At 42.4% G+C, this 23110-nt stretch overlaps 1 protein-coding gene across 1 annotated transcript; it reads left to right on the top strand.

The window, feature by feature from the left end:
• Positions 1-3412: 3412 nt before the first annotated feature.
• Positions 3413-12837, top strand: nmt1b (N-myristoyltransferase 1b). Its single transcript, XM_036535219.1, has 12 exons — positions 3413-3714; positions 6836-6944; positions 7262-7406; positions 7500-7618; positions 7724-7815; positions 8873-8989; positions 9206-9376; positions 9520-9628; positions 10059-10229; positions 10666-10833; positions 11123-11260; positions 11866-12837. Exons 1-12 carry the CDS (start codon positions 3605-3607, stop codon positions 11884-11886), a joined length of 1470 nt encoding a protein of 489 aa, XP_036391112.1. The 5' UTR covers positions 3413-3604; the 3' UTR covers positions 11887-12837.
• The last annotated feature ends 10273 nt before the right edge of the window (positions 12838-23110 follow it).

Raw genomic sequence — 23110 nt, 5'->3', positions numbered from 1 at the left:
GTACGGGGACAGGATGTGTACAGTTCCACAATGAGACAGTTCTCAGCTGAGAGCAAGGTCTGTTTGAGGACACAGTACTTGTACCTATACATAATACATGTCTGTCCTTTGGTTATACATTCCTGTATAACTGTCTTACTCTACATCTGGCTGAATTGACTAAACACACAGCAGAGAAGAGACTTGTATTCCAGACTATATAGGGACCGCGGAACATGACAAAAACATTTCAGGACGGACCAATTTTGGTTACTGAAATAGCTTTAGAAAAAAAAATACTGACTTAGATATAGCTATCAGGTCATTATATTTGTTAGAGGTACTAAAGCAATGGCTGTATATACTACAGGTTACATACTGACATAATTCAGACATATCCTAGGTGTATTTATTACTTACATTTTGAAGTGTTCTATAGATGATGGTGTTCAGCATTTGGAGTATTTTTGTCATATATGAAGCTGAGGTTACTGGGAATAAGGCAATGTCTTGTACGTAGCTCAGAATTCTCCGTCCAAACGGTAATGTCTCTTAGCAGGGGGTGGGGGGGTGACAGTGGCACAGCCAGGCTGTTGGTTTGGAGCTTGCCTGTACCGGTCTGAGCTTCTGTTTCAGGATCCAGGGACAGGAATTCAGATTTGGGAAGGCCAGGATAGGAAAGCAGAGATGAGAATGCAGGCAGTCTCTTTTTCATCTACTGACTGGCTTTAAGCTTGTGGAGAGAAGAGCCTTGGAGCCTGAAGATGACTAGTTGCATTTACCCTAGTGTCCTTAACGTCTTTAATGTTCTCTCTTGTCTTTTCAGGTGTTTGTCTAGGTTACTCTAATGAAAAAGGAAATGTTATAATACAGCCGATAATGATTTTTTTTCAATGATGATTCAAAACATCTTTGAAAGTTTCATATAATTTAGCCCAGGCAATAAAGGAGTTACTATATTTTATAGTATATTTATAAACAGAAATGTGTTTTAGAATATATTGAAATATGTTGTTTTTTCATAAGGATTTGTGTAATTACACCCTGTGAATTATTGCCATTGATAATGCACTAATCTGATCCAGTCAGTGTTATGGATTTATAGAGGGTCAAACTGTCAGAGTTAGAGAGTGAAGCTAAGAGAATGGCTGTAGATAAGACTGAATTCCTATATTGATGGTCTCATGTGCTCTTTTTGAGACGCAGTATATGCCTGCTTTGTGAAACTACCTGCATTCCTCCTTGACCTACTGACACCAAACATTTTTACTAATATATTTCTAACGTTATGAGAAAGTTGCATTTGTTACATAGTACAGTACAACTATTATGTAGTTGGCTGGATATCCACCAAAAATCATAAAGGGGTTTGCACAGTGTTGTTAAAAATGTTTACTCATGTCAATGTGTTGCCGGTCATTGAAAGATTGATGAAGTAATTGTGAATCACATTTACAGCCAATTCCAGTGTGATCCACCATGACCCCAGTTTATGACCGTGTCCTTACAGGATGAATCCCAAAGGTTTCAGGTTTACAGCAGTGGTCTGCCAGGTAAGCAGCAGTGGTGGGAATAACCCATTACTGAGATGAGTATTATTCTACCAAGTGTTGTGCTGCCCTAAGGTCAGCCAAACCTTTTTTTTAATTTATGATCTTTAGTTTATATGTGAAAAGGGTTCTATACAGAATTACTGTTGTTTAGCTGCCCATTTAACAGAGTACTTTTAGCTATTGATTTTGTAGTTATTTATAATAAGCCGGCTGGATCATTTGTACTGTTTCAGATTATTTTCTTACTTTCATGTTACTGCTATTCATTATTTTAATTTCAATTCTGTTCCATTTCACCTCATCTATCCCAATATTATTATTGTGATTTTAATGCTGTTATCTGTCACCTGTTCATTTTTCAAGACTCACAAGTCCTGTGTCACCAATTCAAGACAAATCCATGTATATGATAGGTGATCATTCTTTCTCAGTTTGCTTTAACAGGCTGATGCATTAGATGTAATGTTTCAACTGCTCTCGTCTCCCTTGTGGGCTGTGGAAACTAGTCAGATCCTGCACTGTGGGATCGTCTGTGCCTTGACCAGTCTAGATTCCAGTTTGCACTGGAAAAGCACCTCGTTTCACAACAGCAGATACAGGTTATTAGAAAGACATATCTGACTGTGAGTGATGTAATCCGGGATGTGTTGTAACAAGGGAGTCAGAATAGGTGCAGCAGTAGTAGGGTAGTTTTACTTGCTTTTAATAAATGAAGTAAAAAATAAGCCATATTTCATCTGTGATGTTGTAAATACATTAACTGTAGTTATTTAAGGTGTCTTGAAGGCTGACTGTAAACAAGATAGATGTGCAGTGAGATGAAGCATGTTTTAATTTCATTAAAAGTATTTTAATGGCAAAACCTTGTGCCTTTGTGGATTTTGTCTCTCATTTGGGGGTATCTTAAACTGTTAAACCCAAAAGAAATGTGTGCATGTGTACGTGCATGTGTGCATGTGTGCAGACAAATAAGAAGTGAACCTTTTCGGGTTTTGTGACTTAATTACCTTAAAAAAGCACACATTTCTGTTTATTTTGACAATAACAACAAATGTACAATGAGTGCTTCTATGCACAAGTTATCATATTACTCCACTAGCAAGCAATAAAGGTCCAACCTTTGGAAATACCTGTGCGTAGAAAGTCCACCATAAGTCTTCTTGTTTACTTGATAATCATTCATCAAGATATGACACAAATGACACTCTTGATCAGGGAAAATGCAACAAATTACCATAACATCGAATCACTTTGGAAGAGATATCGCCAGTCACTACCTTAGTGGAGAGGTCAATAAATGATTGACTCCATTACAATCCTATCACACACCCTGTTTTCATCTTTACAGTTTCCTTCTTTTCGCTTTTGCCTTACACGACAGAAGTGAAGCGGCAGCGGTCTTTGCAACCATATTGCTTCCTTAGCAAAAAAAGCTGTAAAATAAGACCTACCTTTGACAGGAAAAAGAAAGCTAATCTTACTTTAGTCTATTAAGGTTGTGTTATCGGAAAATCTCGTTTAATTTACTTTAAACCACACACACAAACACACCATATTCCCACTATTGCTGATGAACATCTAAATACTCCTAGTTTTCGCCTCTGTGTGACTCGAGTCTGCTACATCACCCAACTATCTATTCTAACTCTATTTCACAATAATCAAAGACATGCAAGCACTACGGTGTTTTCCTCACCTGGTAGTTTCTCTTTGATTTGGTGTAACACAGGTATTTTACACGTGAAGTTCAGCTGGAGCTTGCCTGATCCCTCAGAAAAGTAAGCATAAGGTCGCCCTCGTGTGTTCTTTTAAAGGAAACATCGGGAATATTTCAGTAAAAGAGTTTTTAATTGTTCGCAGGTTTATAAAGGAGGAAATATTTATACATAGCTAGATGCGTCAAAAATATAGTGTATCAAACAACACTGTAGAAAATAAACGACATTGATTAAGTAACATTTCACCATGTGCCGCAGGAAACAACTACATGGTCCAGCAGTCCAATCGATTAGCGACCAATAACAGCGTGAGATGCTGAGTCGTTCCGTAAATCCCTCACTTCCTAGTCAAAGATGGCGGATGAGAGTGAGACAGCACCGAAGCCGGGGAAAGAAGAGGAGGTAGAGGTGGACCATGGACATTGCAGCGACTGCGAAAATGATGAACACCACGTCAACGACGGGTAAAGACGCAACTTTTTTCTTGGGAGTTGTATGCGTCATTTGTTGGTGTCGATGATCGAAAGAATAGCTAGTTAGCTTACTAGCTACATCTACTGGACGTGAACACAGTAATTCGGCTACTGTGTCCTCATTATTGGTGGAAAGAATATATTGATGGTTTTATTTCGAAATTGATTGGATAATAGCGATGTCATTCCTTGGTGTGGGAAGGAGTTGGTGCGCAGTGGGGTTTTTATGTTTGCTTGTCTTGCGCACGGTTTCATTTACATATCATGTGCACCTCTCACTGGGGAGACTTGTTTTGTTAACTTTTGAAATATGACAAGTACACAGTTAAACATTAAGCAAATCGTAAGCGTAATTTAGTTGCCTACACGGGTATTGCACAACTAAATATTTCTGGCGGAAAGCTTGCAATCAAGGTTGGCTCGAGTCTCTGGTAACTGCCGTGGCTGAAGTGGGGAAACGTGGAAAAGACTACTTCCTCAGCGGCACTGTCAGCTGGCCCGGCAGATACGGGTAGCTGTGATTAACTAGTTAACTTTTTGTAACTTAATGTAACAAGCAAGCTTTCGATCCAGCTAATATAGGTACACACAATGTAACGGACATTCCACCCTACTGCGAGTATAAAAAATCGCATAATTCAGGCTTCACAAAGTAACTAAACAGAGAAGTCAGGAGATTCAAACATAAGAGGCTGGTATGTTTATGGGTTACATTCTGAAATCATTTAGCACAAATTTAAGCGGATTTAAACTACGCGTGATGTTACAAAAACTGAAAATGGGGTTTCGTACCGTTACGCCCGGTTCCAGGGGTTCTACACTTCAGACCCATTCAGTGTTGTCGGGGCACTGCTGGCCGAGCCCAGTTTAGCTGAGCCCAAACTGCTCACTGCACGGCAGCAGTGTCTGTGTTCACGTTGTTGTCATTGTTTTGAGACTCACTGGCCGTAACTTGCATACGTCCTGTGATGTGGCTCGCTGGCACGGTCCTGACGAGACGCAAACGCAGGTTGGGTTCAACGAAGTCATGCACGTCGTGTAGTTAGGTTTTGCTCTGACACCGTATGCAAGTTCTGGCCGAGAGGGTGTTAGCTAGACGACCGCGGAGGGCCACTATGAAACCAAAATATCTATAAATATGTGAACAAGTCATTCGTGAACCGAGCCATGCGGAGAGTGAGTTTTGCGTTTTGTGGCTCAGATTTTGCTGCCGTCTTGTGAAGAAGTGTTATAACATAGACTGTTGTCAGTGGCAACTAGTTCACTATTAACTTCTTTGTTATGCCTTGATTTTCTCAAACTGCCAGCATTAAAAACAGCTAGTTTTACTGAATAGAATGTCGAACTACTTTAACTGAAAGCAGGCAATGGGATCCTCCTAGAGGCTTATTCACCGTGCCACATGTCGCACTGGCTGAAGGAGAAACATGACCTGATTGGTAGTCTTTCCCACCCCTGCCAGTTTTTTTTAATTAAACTTTTGCTTAATGTGTTCTTTACTGAAACATAGGGATTATTGTGCTACATTGGTCTTTAGTGATAGTACCTTCAATTTATGAATTATGAATCTGTATTTACATTAAACATCGAATTACATTAAAGGTCGAAAGAGACTAGGGCTTACCACAGGTTTGCTGGCATGCACTGATGTGGGACGTCCAGCACAGCCTGACATACTCTGCCATTTTAATAATCATGCGCTACCCTGGGCAATACCCTTTCACTTGAGTGCAGCCGGCTCCACATTTCCCATGGCGGGGTTCCAATGTGTACGCATGAGCAAGTGAATATTGCACTAGGAGGTGTGTGGCACCCAGGTGTCATACAGAGTGGGCTGTCACATGCCTCAGCACACACACACACACACAGGCAGGCACGTGCTGCACTCCAGATTGTTAAATCAGATCCACATTCTGAGAAAAAGAGAGGAAAAGTGGAAAAAGAGGAGCGGCCCTTTATTTCCAGGCAGTTGCTGCTGGAACCGTGTGGAACATGCATTGAGGTCTTTGTGCACTTCTATTGTTCCTGCTACCGTCACTGTCAACCGACCTCCCCACCCCCCACAACCCACCACCCTTTCCTGGTCTCTTGGGGTCACATGTTGGGCCATCTGCCCTGGTCTTACAAATGCGACTCAGTCTGCGGCCACTCTCTCCCCTTAGATGCTGATGAGATTAACCTGTTTTTCTGTGTAAGTACACTACCCACCTCTTCTCACGTAGTTCAGGTGTGGAAGGGGCCTGAATTGTGGCTGGGACACAGGGAAGGACCGCACCTGAAAAAACTTCCTCCTCTCACTGCCTGTCTAGCGCGTGAGCAGAATCAGTGCACTGACTGTTTAGATGACTGTGCTGGGCTCTCAGACTGTGGCAGCATAGCCAGTGCTTGTTAACGTAGCGCTGTCTGGTGCGTACTCTGAAGTGGCATTTATTCTAGCATGATTTAGGCCCTGAGTCGTTCGCCCTGTTGCTTGTTCATTGCTATAAATAACCATGAAGGGACAAAAAAAGGTCTTGCTTGCATCCAGGCTGATGAATTGTAAGGGTTGCCAAGGTTTTTTGGCAAAACAGCAGTGCAACGTGGCAGTCTGAGTGCATATCAGCATTGCCTTTAAATTGTAGAGGCTTCTTCTGGTATACATAGTGCTGATTGTTTGATTTGGCTTTACGGAGCAGACATTCATAGTGACCGTGCTATTTTGTTTGGACTCTTCCCCCTGATTACGTGGAGTCATTGCCTGTTGATGTAGAAGTGATATGGCGGTGATGCATGTAAATGTGCGTGTGTCGTGTTATAGCTCAGCTGTGTGGCTCATGGATCATCAGTTAGGCAGATATTAGGAGGGCAGGGCACGCATGGGGTGGAGGGGGTAGGAGGCACCTACCTCCCCCTAACTGCTGTCCCAGATAAGGCGCAGTGTTTTCAAAACTGTAGAGCTACAGTAGAACAGGTCACAACGCCTGCACCGCTCATAATCCAATATGTCGGATCAGAAATACCTGTAATGATTTCTCTCTTTGTTTTTTTTTTCTTTTTCTCTAAGGGATTAAAAAGGTTCAAGGTTGGGTTTGGGGCAGGTGGTGATAACTCTTTTTTTCTCATCCCCTTTCAGTGACAAGAGTACGGGGGATGACAGCGGCACCAGGAAGAAGAAGAAGAAACAGAAGAGGAAAAAGGACAAAGCGGGGGGCAAGGACGCAGCTCATGACCCACTAGCCAAGGTGAGGCGCGTTTCTATGTGTGTGTGTGTGTGTGTGTGTGTGTGTGTTTGTGAGTACAAAAAAATATAGCTGTACAGTTTTTCATGTAGGTATGGGAGTGGAACTGGTGAGTATTGTGTATGTGTGAGAAACAGAAAGATCAGAAAGAATAGAGGTGAAGCATTTGTTTTGTGCTTGTGCACGCGCATCTGCCTGTGAGATAAAGATAGGAAAGAATAGAGGCAAAGTGTTTGTTTTGTGTGTGTCTATGTCAGCGTGTGTGTGCACGCTGGTATATTGCTCTCTGGCTTCAGGCTGACCAATGGCACTCTGCCCAGGTGAACTCTCTGCCGGCAGAAAAGCTTCAGGAGATCCAGAAGGCCATTGAGCTGTTTTCCGTGGGCCAGGGCCCTGCAAAGACCATGGAGGATGCCAGCCGTCGCAGTTACCAGTTCTGGGACACACAACCTGTCCCCAAATTAGGTCTGGAACCCCGTGGTAGGACAGCACATCTTTTACTGTCGCTCCCTCTCTTCCTGCTCCTTGAGTGTTTACATTTTTTTTTTTCCTTTTCAGGTGAGCAGGTGACATCACATGGTTCCATTGAGCCAGACAAATCCAACATCCGCGAGGAGCCCTACAGCCTTCCGCATGGCTTCTCCTGGGACACCCTGGATTTGGGGAACGCTAGCGTGGTAAGCAACTAACCTTCACACAGCATAGATACATTTCTCTGTAGTTTTCTCCTGTGTAAACATGAATCGCATGACTCACCGTTCCTTTCCTCCTCATCCTGCCAGCTGAAAGAGCTGTACACCCTGCTGAATGAGAACTACGTGGAGGACGATGATAACATGTTCAGATTTGACTACTCCCCGGAGTTCCTGCTGTGGTGAGTGCAGTGTCGTGCTGCAGTTGGCAGAGTACATCATCACAAAGTGCTGGATTGCCTCTCTCAGTGTTGAAATCAGCAGTCAACATCTGTTAGACGTGTCACCTTCGCAGGAAAGCCTTTTGTTTTCAGCATCCTGGTAGCGATCTTTTGCGCTGTTATTCCCCTCCCCCCCTTGGTTCTCTGAAGTCTGATTCTGCCTCGCTGAGACAGTTAAGCATGTTGAGCTCGCAGGACCGCACGCAGGATCTCACAAGCGTGAAGTGGCGTCTCTGTGTCCCGCGCAGCTGCTGCCTGGCTCCATCTTTGGTGTGCTGTGCCTGTTGTTGGCGTCCGTTTGCTGTCAGCCTTGGGGCTGTTGCTTCTCCAGTGTAAATTAACAATACTTAGAGGGGTGGGCGCTTATCTCATGTTCAGAAATGCCCATATATGTTTTGTTGAAGTGGCTGCTTGTTGCAAATGCACATATCTAGTGTACAGTGTGGTGCTGTGAGAGCTTATCAAGGGTGATAAGAAACGTTGAGTCTCGGGTGCAGGTCCACGTTGGAGAGACGGCTGTCCTTAAACCGGAGCAACACAACTGATCCAATTTTTCTTCTTGTTGGTACCTCTGTGTTAGTTGCAGGTTCAAGCCCGGGAACTTTTGTGAACTAAAGTATTGCCCTGTTTAGTTGCCATTAATGCTTTTATAACTGGATGTTTTTTCATTTAATTGTTCATTTCCACCTCTGCTGAATTTGAGCACAGAGGCCTAATTAATTCTGTGGCTCCCCAATCACATGCCAATTAATTTGTTTAGTTTTGTGGGTAGGATTGAAGTGTGGTCATGTGTTGTTAAAACGAATAGGACAAAAAAGCAACACAAAGGAATGTTATTGCCAATGTCAGTGGCAATTCATAGGGAAACAGAATATCAAAGGTTGGCTGTTTACTGCACAAAATATGACATTGGCTGAAATAATGAGGGGTTCCTTTAGAGTTGTGCAGTGTCTGTCCTCTGATGGTTCGTTTGAAAGTGAAATGCCGATGTCCTGTCTGCATTGTGTCCTTGCCGCAGGGCCCTGCGTCCCCCGGGCTGGCTGCCCCAGTGGCACTGTGGTGTACGAGTCAACTCCAACCAGAAGCTGGTGGGCTTCATCAGTGCCATTCCGGCCAATATCCGCATCTACGACACGTCAGTAAAGCACAACTACAAAACCATCTGCTTACTTTTTTAAGGGTGGGGGGCGGGAATACCACACCGTGTTTAATGTAAATTGAAAGAACTCTTTTTTTTTTAACGTAAAATTGATGCTCAAATGTCCGTTTTGTTGGCTGCTTGGGGCAGCACCAGTCACTGTGTCTGTGCTTGACCTGATCAGTGGCTGAAACTATCCTCAACCCCCCTCAGGGAGAAGAAGATGGTTGAGATCAACTTCCTCTGCGTGCACAAGAAGCTGCGCTCCAAGCGGGTGGCGCCGGTCCTGATCCGAGAGATCACCAGACGGGTCAACCTGCAGGGGATCTTTCAAGCTGTGTACACTGCAGGGGTGGTGCTGCCCAAACCTGTGGGCACCTGCAGGTGTGAACCTTCAGAGGACTTCCTGTGTCTCTTCAGAACAGCACTGGGCCTGAATAATTAATAATGTCGATCCACTGTTGTGCCACAGCATTCCCAAGAATATTTTGCAGCTCGCGGGCACTAAAGTGTGTGTGTGTCGGCAGGTACTGGCACCGTTCCCTGAACCCGCGCAAGCTGATCGAGGTGAAGTTTTCGCACTTGAGTCGAAACATGACTATGCAACGCACCATGAAGCTGTACCGCCTGCCTGAGGTCAGTGAGCTGGGTGCCCTTTTCTCGCTGTTCCAAATGGTTGGCATGTGCTGCCATAGTATGACTTCCTTTCAAGCACCAGCACTGACAGAAAGGTCACAGGCGTTACCTGCTTATCAGATGTTTTTGTCAGCTCTTAGAAATCTGCTTAATGTTGTGGTTAAGTAACTAGTAAACATGAAAGAATTATTAAACTCTGTCATGCTGTTGGACGTTGCATTCAGTCGATCAGCAAGTATACATTTTATTCATGCATAAATCCATCCCTTCTTAACGTGTTTAATATCACTATACCTCAGGATACAGTCCATCTGTGATTATGAGCTGTACCGACCTCTTTCCCTTTTGCCTTTCCCTACTCCTCTGACTCCTGCCTCTCTTCTTGTCTCCTTTAACTCCAACACTGCCCCTCCCTCCTGCCCACCCTCAGACCACAAAGACACAGGGCTTGCGGCCCATGGGCAGGAAGGATGTGCCGGAGGTGCAACGCCTGCTGCTGGAGCACCTGCGGCAGTTCGACCTGGTTCCCCTCATGAGCGCAGACGAGGTCGAGCACTGGCTGCTGCCTCAGGAGAACATCATCGACACCTACGTGGTGGAGGTCAGTGGGTCAGGCTCGTCTGCTGTCAGGTGTTTGGATATGGTTGGCCCTTTAGCCCATGAAGCCCTTTATTTGAAGGTGACCCAATGCACTATCGGGCATTGATGTGTCCTAGCAACAGCAGAAGCGATTTTGGTGTGATCCTTTTAAGATGGTACACTTCTCGATAACAATCACATTGTGGCACGATCTGGTCCTCCCCACTGTTGTACAGAACCTTTGAGTTCATGCTGTTCCAGCAGCCCCAACACTATCCTACCGCAGTCACCAGGCAACGCCAGCCACTGCTTTCATACCACCGTTCTTCTGCTTTGCTGCCATTTTCTATTATTTCCCCGAAGAGCTTTAACAGGGAAGAAATTGCCAGTCCGGTAAACTACAGCCTCGTGCATGTTGTTGTTGCTAACAATAGTGTGTGCCAATGTGTCTGCCACAGAATGAGCAGGGTGTGGTGACGGACTTCATCAGCTTCTACACGCTGCCCTCCACCATCATGAACCACCCTGTGCACCACAGCCTGAAGGCGGCCTACTCCTTCTACAACGTGCACACCACCGCTCCGCTGCTGGACCTCATGGGCGACGCCCTCATCTTGGCCAAATCGGTGAGCCCCCTGCAGCATCAGGACAACCTTTTAACACAGGAGCCAAATGCATCTGACCTGCCTCACACCCGTCAGCTATTTAGGACAGAGAGGGATTTCACAGATATTTCTGCTCTGTGCTTTGGTGGTTCATGGAGCTACATGTGTGTGTGATACTGTGATATCTTCACAGCTAATGCAGGTCAGGTCTGTAAAGCTTGGTGTATCCCCCTGCCACACGTGTGGGTCCACTGTTCTTTAACAGCCATTATGGCACTCCCTTTTCACTGTTGTCTTTCTCTCTGTTCAGAAAGGGTTTGATGTCTTCAATGCACTGGACCTGATGGAGAACAAGACTTTCCTGGAGAAGCTAAAGTTTGGCATTGGGGACGGGAACCTGCAGTATTACCTGTACAATTGGAAATGCCCCAGCATGTGCCCAGAGAAGGTTAGTTCCTTCAGCAGGAGTATACATAATATTTCACATGAGGACTAAAACAGGCACAATAATTGATAATGATGCCAGAGATAAACTATATGAAGCAATATTGCCAACCTGGCTATCTATTCATTCGTGCAATTGCAATCAGATTTTTTTAACACTAAAATGAATGTTGTCTGAAAACTCTGTAGTTGACAGAAAACTCTTTTCGTCATACACGAAGGATCTTCTTTAAAGGAAAACCCTTTATATTACTGCTGACCAAGTGGCAGAGAACACTCCACCATGTTTTAATTGTTTCCGTGTTTGTTCAGAGGACAGTACCAGCAATGAACACAAAAGCTACCATGTTCTGAAAACAGCAGACAAAAACTGCTGAGGCTGCAGTTCAATTGACAGGCACTAGGGGATGCTATAGTTCTGGAGGAAAGGAATGAAACTTAACCCTCACTGAATGAAGTTATTGTGTGTGGTTATTAGTATTGGGTTAAAGGGAGGTTATCAAGCTGTCTTCTCCATTAGATGTCAACAGTGGATTAATAAGTGTATTTACTGGCATAGGTAATAGTTGCTGGTCTCAGTCAAGCTGATTCTGAGGCTGTTGTCTGCAGGTGGGATTGGTGTTGCAGTGACCCTCTGGGACGGAAGCCAGACCAGGAGACAATGCCATGCACTGACTACCCAACTGATGGACTGACAGGCCTTCTGCTGTGGAGAACCTACCCTCCATTTTTATTTTGAACTTTGACCTTGACCTGCACTGCCGCTGTTTTGGGGGACGGGAAAGTCCCCATCCCTCCCTTCGCATGGAGCTGAAGCCATTACCTTGACCATTCAGACAATTAAAGCAACTGAAGACCATCATGATTGTAATACACGCGCACACACACACACACATATATATATACAAGTGACATATTCTCAAAACATACACTCAAGTAATATTTTTAAAAATTCTCCACCACCACAAATGCATTCTAAAACCATCTGTCATTTAATCCAGAGTAAGTTTTAGATGAAATTAATAAAAAAAAGAAAAAAACAAACGCAAAAAGTAAATAAATATCCAAAGTGGACAAAAGACCAGGGCTACTGTCAGTTTTATTCAGTAAAATTACTGTGACTTGAAATTGCAAACTCTTTCAAACCTCCCACTTCCCTCTCTGCATGTGGTAAGAAGGACGGAGATGTTATTGAAAAGGTGGAGGGATCTTGGCTCCCTGCTGTATGCCACTTCATGGGACTCTGCAATCTCTGGTACCACAGCTGCTGCAGCTTGGGAGAGGTGCTGCATGAAACTAGCCCAGTGTAAACCAAAAAGTGTTCTTGGACCAGCATGGACAGGCTGGCTTGAGCATGGAGAAGGAGCATACTGCTGGTAGAGATGGTACAGAGGGGATGGGAGGATTGGGCATTGGGCACTGCGAGATAAAGGACACATAACAGATAACAAGAGAAATGAGTGGGTGGGACAGATTGCCAGTGGCACAAGCACTAAGGTGAAAATGTTCCTTTTACACACAAGAGCAGAGAAATGGGAAATTCTGTGAAACTGGTCACACAGTTTTATGGTGAAAAGGAGATGTGAAGTTCCAGGTTTTGGTAAAAATAAAAAATAAAAAATGAAAGAGCTCTGAGCTTTGCTTTCTTTATGCATCCTCTGGGGTGTTTATTTTGAGGTTGTGTGTGAATGGGCAGTTCCTTGACCAGCCGTCTCAGTGTTCCCTCCGGAGGATAAAACTAGAGGTGTGAGTTGTCTGTCATTGTGTCGCTGCCATCGAGCACTTCAGCTGGATTCAGTGTGGACTCTTCATGTAAGCCAGCTACATTACCATATAACAGTTAGAAGGGATGAAGGTGGTGGGAGTTTGACCCCTTACAAATATTCACTGAAGACTCAAGTACAGGATTCTGTGCTTCTGATGTGTTTTAATGGACAGTTCTTTGAAGGTGAATACTAGACAGACACCCTTAGAACAGGGACTCATCACTTGGCAGATACGATCTTTATATATTGAATATTACAGTTCTTTCATATACGTACAATGCACTGAAATACTGATTTAAGAATAAATCATACAATGATCAAAACACTCAGAGTCATTCGTATACTAATGTGGTTTAAATACCTCACTTGTATGAATTGCACAGTCTGCTAATAAGAATAATTTGGCTCACTCGCATGGAATGGAATGCTCAGCTGAGCGAAATAATGCATGATTTGAACATATTCCTGTTCCAAAAATGTAGTTTGCAGTAATTACTGAAGCACCAAGCACATGAACTATTTTGAGAAAGGAGTCGTGCTGCTAAGAGCTTGGATGTATTTAGCTAGTGGGCACAGGTAGAATAAAGAAGGTGCTCCCTACAGATCAACAGTGCTGTCCTCTTCAGTGTTTCCATAGAGGTGCCACTGAAATTTCCTTTGTAATATACAGTATCATTTTATATATAATTTATTATTTTGCATATTAAAAAATAGTTGACATTCAGGTATAAATAAAGTAAACTGTCTCTAAAATATTTATATCATATTGGATACAGTACCAGTCAAAAGTTTGGACACACCTACTCATAGAGGGGTTTTGCTTTATTTTTACTATTTTCCACATTTTAGAATAATAGTAAAGACACCAAAACTATGAAATAACAGAAATGGAATTATGCAGTGACAAAAAAAACTTAAAAAGCTTGAAAAACTATTTTCTTACCTTGATTTGACAAACAAAATAACATTCTAAATACTGTTAAGGTGTTTGGATTTGTTTATGAAATCCGAAGTAACTCTTACATCCCCCCCCAACAAGATTTTAAAATGCCTTAATGCTATCCTCTGGATAAAATAGTAATGTAGTCACTTCAACAGTGCTTGTTTTATACATGGTAGCCAATTTGATTGTTCTGCATTATTAAATATCCACTTGCCCTCCATTGCAGATGAAAAGCTGAACTTCTTGTTTGTCACGGTGTTGGCTCTGTGGATGATGTGTCTGAAAGGTGTTCTGCTCAGCGGATGTGTTACACTTTTCATATTCCAGACACGGATGCTGTCTCCTTCAGTTTGCTGAGAATCCCATGTGCACCAACACAGTCTTCCAAATCAAATTCAATCAATCAATTTCTATTCATTTTAGCTCATTTATGGAAATATGGAAAATATGGAAATTGTCATAGAGTTGATCACAGAGCGTGGCGCCTTTCAAGATATAAATAATAATAATATTGGAAAAAATTTTAAATAATTCCCTGGCCCTGGGAGAACATGGTCTGATTTGCAAAAAATGTGCAGTTTTAAGTTCAAACACAAAAGAACATTTAAATTCAATGATTTGCTTACGTTTTACATTACACAAACGGTCATGGATTGCTGTATTCCTTTAGTCTGCTTATTGCTGTTGTTACATAACATTCTTGAAAGAGTATGCTATTGGTAGGATTAAAAAGAAAACTAACCAGGGATTAAAGATGTCAATGTCAGATTAACTGTATTAAAATGGACTGTCCCAGCCTGATGAGTGACACTGTTCAGCTTTCATGGAATGAAAGTGTATTTATGCTAGATGGTCAACCTACACTGTTAGGTTTGCCACCTGCAAAATACTGAATAAAAAAGCAATGAGGCTGTTGAATTAGGTAACTTCTCGCTTTGTGAAAGCCATGCAGGTGTTTTCCACTGAAAATAATGAATGGTTTGGGTGGTTTACCAGCCCTGTTAGTGTATCAATACATCAGTGAGCACCTGCACCTTTCTGCACCATGAGTAAGCTAAAATGTGTCACAATAGGGTAAGTCATTTTGAAAATGAGATTATTAAGGCTGGCACCTACTCCAAAAAGTATCATGTAACAGCAGATATGTATGTAGTCATTTTGCTGGTCATATGTGAGAAATAAACTTTAGTGGATTTGCTCCCCTGTCTCAATTTCTATATTCTTTTATCACCTTTCTTATGTCTTATCTTTAAGGCAGTGGTTTCCTGCAGGGGAAGAGTCTGTTGCAGATCAGGTAGCAGCTTCACTCTGTTTGCAAACACAATTGCTGATGCAGGTAAGCTTCCCCAGTCCTCGGGGTTGTGAAAGGTTGCTTTGAGTTTCACACCAGCCTCACATTCTGCACTGTTGCTCTCTTTACAAAGGTTATACAATTTCCTGTGGAAACATTTCCAAGGTATTCAAAAACAAATAGCAGATGGCATGAGTCACAGTTTGCTGCTGCTGCTGCTGTGTGTGTGTGTGTGTGTGTGAGAGAGAGAGAGAGAGAGAGAGAGAGAGAGAGAGAGAGAGAGAGAGAGAGAGAGAGAGAGAGAGAGAGTGTAGGCATTATATGCTTTTCTTCATGTGCCCTTTGCTTTAAATCCAACTGCTGTTCATAAGAGATTGGGCTGCAGTATTCGACATGAATGTGAGCAGAAAATACCTTATGAAACCAGCACCTGATCTCATCCATTGTTTACTTCCTCGTCTCAAATCATATTTATATGATCCTTTGAATCATGAATACTGTACATAATCCAAATATTGTACCTGATTTTTTTGTGGCTGAAAGCATGGCTTGTATGAAATTTTCAAGTTTTAAGGATTGAAGAAATGATGGCTAAATGTAACTTCGCAAAATCTTTTATAGGATTTCATGTTTGAAGTCAATGTGAGTACTCACAGCATGTTTTCTGTAGTTTGCCACCTATATGACAAGAATCAAGTGATATGCATATATTGCAGTTGGATATTGATTTCTGATTTTGACTTCTGTTACCAAAATTAAAAAAAAAAAAAAAAACTTCTCATCATCAGTGTCTTTGTAATGATAGTGACAGATGGCAGTTTGGGTTAGGAGTCAGAAGTTTAGCATCATCTTCTAGGGAATAGAGAAGTGGCATTTCCCCTTATTTATTTGATCTAATTAAATATAATCCTATTCTCTAAGGTTTTGATTTTCCTCCCTACATTGCTAATTAATGGTATACCTATACACCAAAGACGTGTATAGTTGTTTAGTGTTTCCGTTCATCTTGATTTAACCACTAGTATTTGTAGTACTTAGAAAGTAATGTCTTTGGTAACAAGCTCTCTGTCCTGTATCCTATTATAAACAGATGAAGTTAGCTTTTTAAAGTGATGCGTCTATGTCCTGCTTGGTCTGGAGTTTGAGGGAGAGGAGATCAAGTGGCTAGTGATTGTACTTCTGAATACGTTCAGGACTGTGGAGCAAAAAGCACAATCATTGTCAAGAAATAGCCAGCCAGCTAGAAATGATAAGTGACTTTACATGAGTTGTGTTCTGTTCAGTAAATACCTCTGAGAAAGTCAGCATGACAGTAGCAAGCCTAGTAATGAGTGCAGTAATTGCACATAGCAAATGAATAGTAACTGCCACAGACACATCCTGGGGTGGTGACTCAACTGTATCTATGTATTAATTACATTATCTGAACAGCAGAGGGCGCAATAAGTATGTAAACGTGCTTATTTTTTTTCGCCATACGTTACATTTTGTGTACAATTTCAACAAAAAATTGTAAAAAATAAGCTAAAGAAAACAAAACATTGTTTTGTACATTTTATGAATAAAAACACATAAATAATTCATTAATAAGCAAGGCATCTTATTCAATCATTGTTTGTCTCAAAATATTGTGACAGTATTGAACCATGAAACCTAGTAGTGTACCGTTACACTACTAGTCTTTCCATGTCTGTGTTTGATGGATGAAAGAGCCTTTTCCTCCTATGCTCCTGCACTGTGGGATAGGGGTAGGTTTGGATCAGTCTTATCCCGAATCCCACTTATCATAGTTACAACAGTAAATTTGTCTCACTGTAATCTGACCTTGTTTAGATTTTGCTTCCTTTACAAGCGCATAGTTTTCAATACACCATGACCATCAGTACTATTTTTGCCTGACATATACCAAGGCTTGCTCTCATGGCTCTTGTTTTCACTGTTAACAGAGTGGTCCACATACAGTGCCTTGCTGTTTACACAGTACGCACCAGCAGTAGAGCTTCCGTTGGAATGTGCATGTCTGGTTCTGAGCACTGGCCTGTACAGTGGCAAAGTGTTTTGTGCTTATTCTTAAAATGTTATCCAGTGATATTATCATTCATATTCAACACTACCTACCACACAACTGTGAGCTTTTTCACAGCATATTGGCTGCTGTGTTTGTCAGTGGTATCAGCAATCTGGGGAGTAGCCTTCCTGATTGCAAGTTTTAGGAAGTCTGTTGCAATCAGTTTCTCAACGTTTTGCTCTTGTTTGGTAACAAGATACCATGCCCATTTGTGCAAAAGCAATACACGCTGTGTTAGCTGATACACAGGTGACATTCCAGTCTTGTTACCTGCAATAAAGCTTTGATCTTGTTTTTGCATATAGATCCTACTCCCGTTGAACTTATATTTACACTTTAGCTTGTGGAACAGGTGTAATGAGGTATAATGAGGGCCTTGATAGCGTAGATAATTTGATATCAGTTATATCACATGCTCTGCTGACTGTAGATCACTGCTGAATGGCCCATTTCCCCTGTAACTGACCAGTGTATGGGGCACCTGATGAAGCATGTACATTTTCACTGCACACCAGGTCAGCTGAACTGTAGGCAGCTGCAGCGGCTGCCTGATTCATATCCCATTTGACAAAGTCATATTGTGCTTTCTGATTGAGCCACAGTTCTGAAGCAAGCTGGGCCGATGAGGAAGCACTCCTGCTTGAGCAGGCCATATATAAGACCCTCTCAGATAAAATACTCTGATCAGACTCATCCACCCATGTGCCTGTGATCAAATCAGAGAAGGACTCCTTGAGGGCCCAAACAGCAACTGGCCAATACAGGACTGAATGTCTGTGCTAAGGCATGAAATGTGGAAGGAAATCCCGTTTCCACGCAGCTGAAAATAAGCCCGTATTCAGCTAACTCATGGTCCATTTGTTTTCAAGAGACCGTTCAGATCTGCCCCCATCCGAATTCTTAGTGTTCAAAGCATTTCTGTTAGTTCTTACTTCTTGGAAATAGCTCTCTATTTGCTTTACTGAAACAGCTGCAATGAACCTGACAGGATTGCTATTATTATGTTGCTGTGCAGGACTGCTGCCCACTGTTGAAGGGAATTCAAACATTACAGAGATAGAGCGATAAGTACGGATAAGTACGGATCAGGGTCACTTGCATACAGTACTTTACCGTGGGATCAAGATTTTTTTGTTCATCAAGCTAAGGGAAATAATATCAAGCCAGCAGAAAGAGTTGTTCTCTGTTCTCTGTACCCTGTACATGGTGGCTCCATGCTGTATGCAGTGCATTATGGGATTGCAGTTTTCCTTTCATGTTTGTAGTCTCATCTTTCCACCTTTGCCAAAGACATTGCCGTTCTCTGCCCCAGTGATCTTTGGGAGTACATTCCTCTGTGGCCTGATTCCCTTCTGTGTATTTATGATCTGCAAGGCAGGGGAGCTAATATGTTCCCTTATTTGGTGACCGAACTAGCAAAATGACACAATTACAGAACAAGCACAGTATTCTGATGGTTAACTGAATGCATTCATATGGAAGTGGTTTTCATTGAGGTTTTGTGAAGGTCAACCTGACATTTTGGATGAGGCAGGAGAAGCATGCAACAGAAGTCACAGTGTTAGTACTTTGCAGAGAAGGGATGAAGCATTCATTCCTTTCAGCTGATGGATTCCAGTTGAATTTTTGTGTCTTATTTCTCGCAGTCTCTATCATGAGCTAATGCTTTATGACTGTGTGCTGCACTGCATTAAAGTCCCTCTGGAACCCACAATTTCATACTTCATACACTCAACAGATATAATTCAGTGGAAACTGCTTACTGCAGTTCCATCAAGAATCACTACTGTATTTAGTTATCTGGTCTTGCAAAACCGTTAACCTCTAATATTCAGCAATACAAACTGCTGTGAAACAGTTTGTGCCTGAGTACCTGTGGGACAGCCCAGTCAGACAGGCTCAGCAAAGTACGAGGGCGATGCAGCCATGGGTGTGGTTGCAGAAAAAGCAGAACACAACCTCTCATACTTGGCATTTCTCAAGCTCTGCCTCCTCCACTACACTGACCTGGCCAATTAGCTTTTTCCATCCTTGTCCATGACACTGTGTAGACTGGCAGAGGTAGTCAACAAACTGAGTAAAAACAAGGACAGCACGGGTCATTTCCTGCTGTGGTTAAGGGGTTCTTGTTAAAGCCAAAGGACACAGTGGTATGGTGGGATCATGTAAGATTCTTCCTTTTGCAAGTCTCTGGTCAGGGGTGTGCAATTGGAATAGTAGAATACTGGCCTCCAGACATGAGTGGCAGGGTTAGGAGTGAGCTAATACAGTGAGCTAATTTCAAGAATCAAAACTGAGGTTGAGAGCATGGACTCACTTCTGTGGTAAAACTGAGGCAGAGGGGCAAGCCTGATGATATCCTCAAATGCACACATTGTTAAATTCTTTCTCAGTTTTTCCCTTTTCCTCCCAAGACAAAAGCTTACATGCATATTAGCCGTAGTCGTTTGATAACACATGGACAGGAAGTGATTAAAGATAGCGATGTCTGCTTCCTGACTGCAAGATTTTAGGGGAAGCTGCTGCACGGCCAGGATGTCCTCGTCTCTTATCTGCCACAGGAAGGTGAAGAGCGCTCTTCTCTGGACTGGCACGCTTGTACCCTATGGGCCTGACACCCTTTCAGGAACTTTGTCATTGGAATACGTTTTTTTCTGTGTTTGTAAAGGTTTGTCAGTTCAGGACAATTCCTTCACTCTTGAGTTAAATGGCCCTGATTATTGATTGGAAAAAGGAAAAAAGTTATGGTAGATTCCATGGATGACCCTCTAAAATCATTAATTATATCCTACAGGCCCAACCACGACTACCACTTGTTTAAATCTTCTGACAGGAAGGAACCCATGCCTCTTTGGCTGGATTTGTGTTTGAAGGTGAATCATTAACAGTCTGTAAGTTTGCTTATAGTTAATATTTTGATACTATACATGCTCTGAACCATTTCATTTTTGAAGCTCCCACAAAGACTACAATAATGCCAGGAAAGACAATTTTATTTTGATTTTCGTATCCACTTTGGGTACTATCAGACAGGCAGTACTGTCCACCACAGTATTTAGTCATGTATATGTCAAAATACTAGAGGGGAAGTATATTATTCTGCCTTTCCCTCACTTCTTTTTGAATCTTTTTTCCATTAGTATCTTTTGCTTACACCATGGGCATGTCATGTTGTTTAGCGCTGCATTCCATAGACTTAACACTTATATATTTGCAACGTGTTTAAGAATGTTAGAATGTTTTATATGGCCATAAACTTGCTGTTTGTGTGCTTTGCAGGGCAATGCTGAAACGCAGAGGCCCAGACAAAGGCAGTCATGAGGAGAACGCGAGAGAAAAGAGGGTGGGCGTAGAGTGTCCTCTGTGCAGAATCATTCAGGGGGCAAAGGTTATCAATTGCAGAATAAAATGGTAAACATTAGAACAAATCTTCAATGTAAAAGCACAGATGTTGTTTTCACTGCCTGTGATCCACTCACCCTCTTTCATTTTAAGCTGAAGGGACTGGTGTTTGAACGGGTTCCTCATCCAATTCTGTCATCTTCATCAGCATGACAGATGCACAGCCCTCTGCACACCACTGGTTGTTTTTTGGAAGAGGGTCCAAACACCTAGCTGGTGCCCCTGTTTGAGTCTTATTCCCCCAATGGCTGTGGTAGCTCCAGTGCTGTATGACCTGATGGGGTGAGAAGGTGCAGTGGTCACTCCCCCACTGGCCTCCGGCCCTGGCGTGGCACCAGGCCGTGCGCCGGGCTGGCTCATTCCCTGTGTGACATCCGTGCGCTTTGCAAAGCAGCATGCGCTGGCCCCTCTTTTCACTCGCTTGCCAAAGAAAACTGAGACTTGGCAGTTGACAGGGCCACACAGACGCTAGCGGGGGAGAGCCATTCAATCAGAGTTACTGGTGTATGTTTTTCCAGTGCTTATCTTTAGCCTCTTGAGATCACATTGCCTCACTTGAGCAAAAAACCACTAGTGGTTTCTGGCTTACCTTTTTAGTTATTTTTACTCTATTTGTCAGATTTGTCTATGTGTCCGACCTTCTAAAAGATGGCATGTTCTTGATAGTCTTTTCATATCTAAGATGGTTTACGATCCACATGCTGGTTTGATCTGGACAGCAGGTGGAGCTGTTGCAAAGCCATAAAGTGCTTGTTAAGCTTTGTTAATGTGTGTTTGGTTACTTTTGCTGTTAACTACATTGCTGACATGCAGGCTAATTTTAACGCGTGTGACTTTGATGGACGGTGCATACTTGACTTTGTGTGCACATGCCACACACTAAAAGGGTTTTCTCAATGTTTAAGGTGAGGTGAGTGTGGTTGCTTATGTAAGACATGGGAAACATTATGCTGTACATTGTGTACTATGATCTGACCCATGTTTTGAAACAAGTGGTCTGCTGCAGAAATTGCATGGGAAGCAGATTCACGTGTCTCTTGTCCAACCAGCCCGCGTGTTTAACATACATACATTTGTTGTGTCTCAACCGGAAAAACAGAATTTGGAGTTTTTACTTGTGTAACCCACTATTACCACTGAAAATGCACTTAAGGCCATTATGTTGGTAAAAAGCAGGAGATGACTCAGAACCCTCAAAACAAGACTTATGGAATCCAGATGCTTTGTCTGTAATTCACTTTATTTTATCTGATTAAATCTGCCCAGGGATGCTTTCCTTGCTCATCTCGCTCTGTGTGCTCTGTCTCTAAGATTTATGGTTGTAAATATGTTATTATCAGTATTCATCTGTGTGTGTAATAACCATAAAATTCTAGTTGTGACCCTGATGATGACCATTGTGTATTTTAATGTGGGTTTCCAAATGAAATATATTGTTAAACAAATTGGTAATACATTGGTAATACATAACAAACGGTATGTTGGTGTCTCTGGGTAAGGTCATGAAAAATACTGATATCGACACATGTCTCACAGTGCTGTACCTCCCACTCAGCTGGTGCCCTGAAGGAGAACATGCAGGGCAGATTTTTTGGATCAGGGGTCTCTGGCATCACGTTGAGGCTCGTTCTCTGTTCATGGGCTTTCATGCATCCCCAGCTATCTGCCACCTCTTGTCCACTACATTGGGCCCAGTCGTTCAGCAGATGCAGCTTAAGTAAACTCAGCAACCTATCAACTTGTCCAGAGTAATAGCTAAAGATGAATGGCTCATAACTGGCACTTCAGAGATGATGCACATTTTCTGATTGTCTTGAGCCAAAGTGAGAAAGACAGTAATCATCATAAACAGGGGAGAAGGTCAATTCGGGTCTAAAATTTTAAGGTACATAATACAGATTTTCTTTATAAAATCATCTTTACTGCTTTTGGGCTGCTATCCTAATAGTTATTTTTATACCCAACACCATTACATGAAAGGAGAGATTGTCTGTATCATTTATTAAAAGGGAATAATATCATTGCAATGTACATACAGTGCACCCATATTGTAATAAAGTAGGCCGATCAGGCTTACTCAGAGGATAAGGGGAAGTATGAAGCACATCCACGAAACTTAAATAATAACATGAACGCTGTGCAACGGCTTTTCAACAGAGAAGTTTCCATCTTTTGCATTAAAAAATACCAATTTCATAAGGTAAGCCTCACGTTCGACACGGTTTCTCCAACTGTATTCGGGTAGGTGAAACACCGCTGCATGACAGTTTACATAGATTACTTGATCAGATAGTTTGCCAACATACTGCACAGTATGATTTAAATGACTAGTTGGTCACGACCTCAGATAGCTCTGGTTTTCATGCTGCTACAAATACGATGCC

The sequence above is a fragment of the Megalops cyprinoides genome, chromosome 1 (assembly GCF_013368585.1).
Source record: "Megalops cyprinoides isolate fMegCyp1 chromosome 1, fMegCyp1.pri, whole genome shotgun sequence".
NCBI classification, from domain to species: Eukaryota; Metazoa; Chordata; class Actinopteri; order Elopiformes; family Megalopidae; genus Megalops; species Megalops cyprinoides.
Note: the sequence above shows the minus strand (reverse complement) of the source record. Positions and strands in the feature narration are given on the sequence as shown.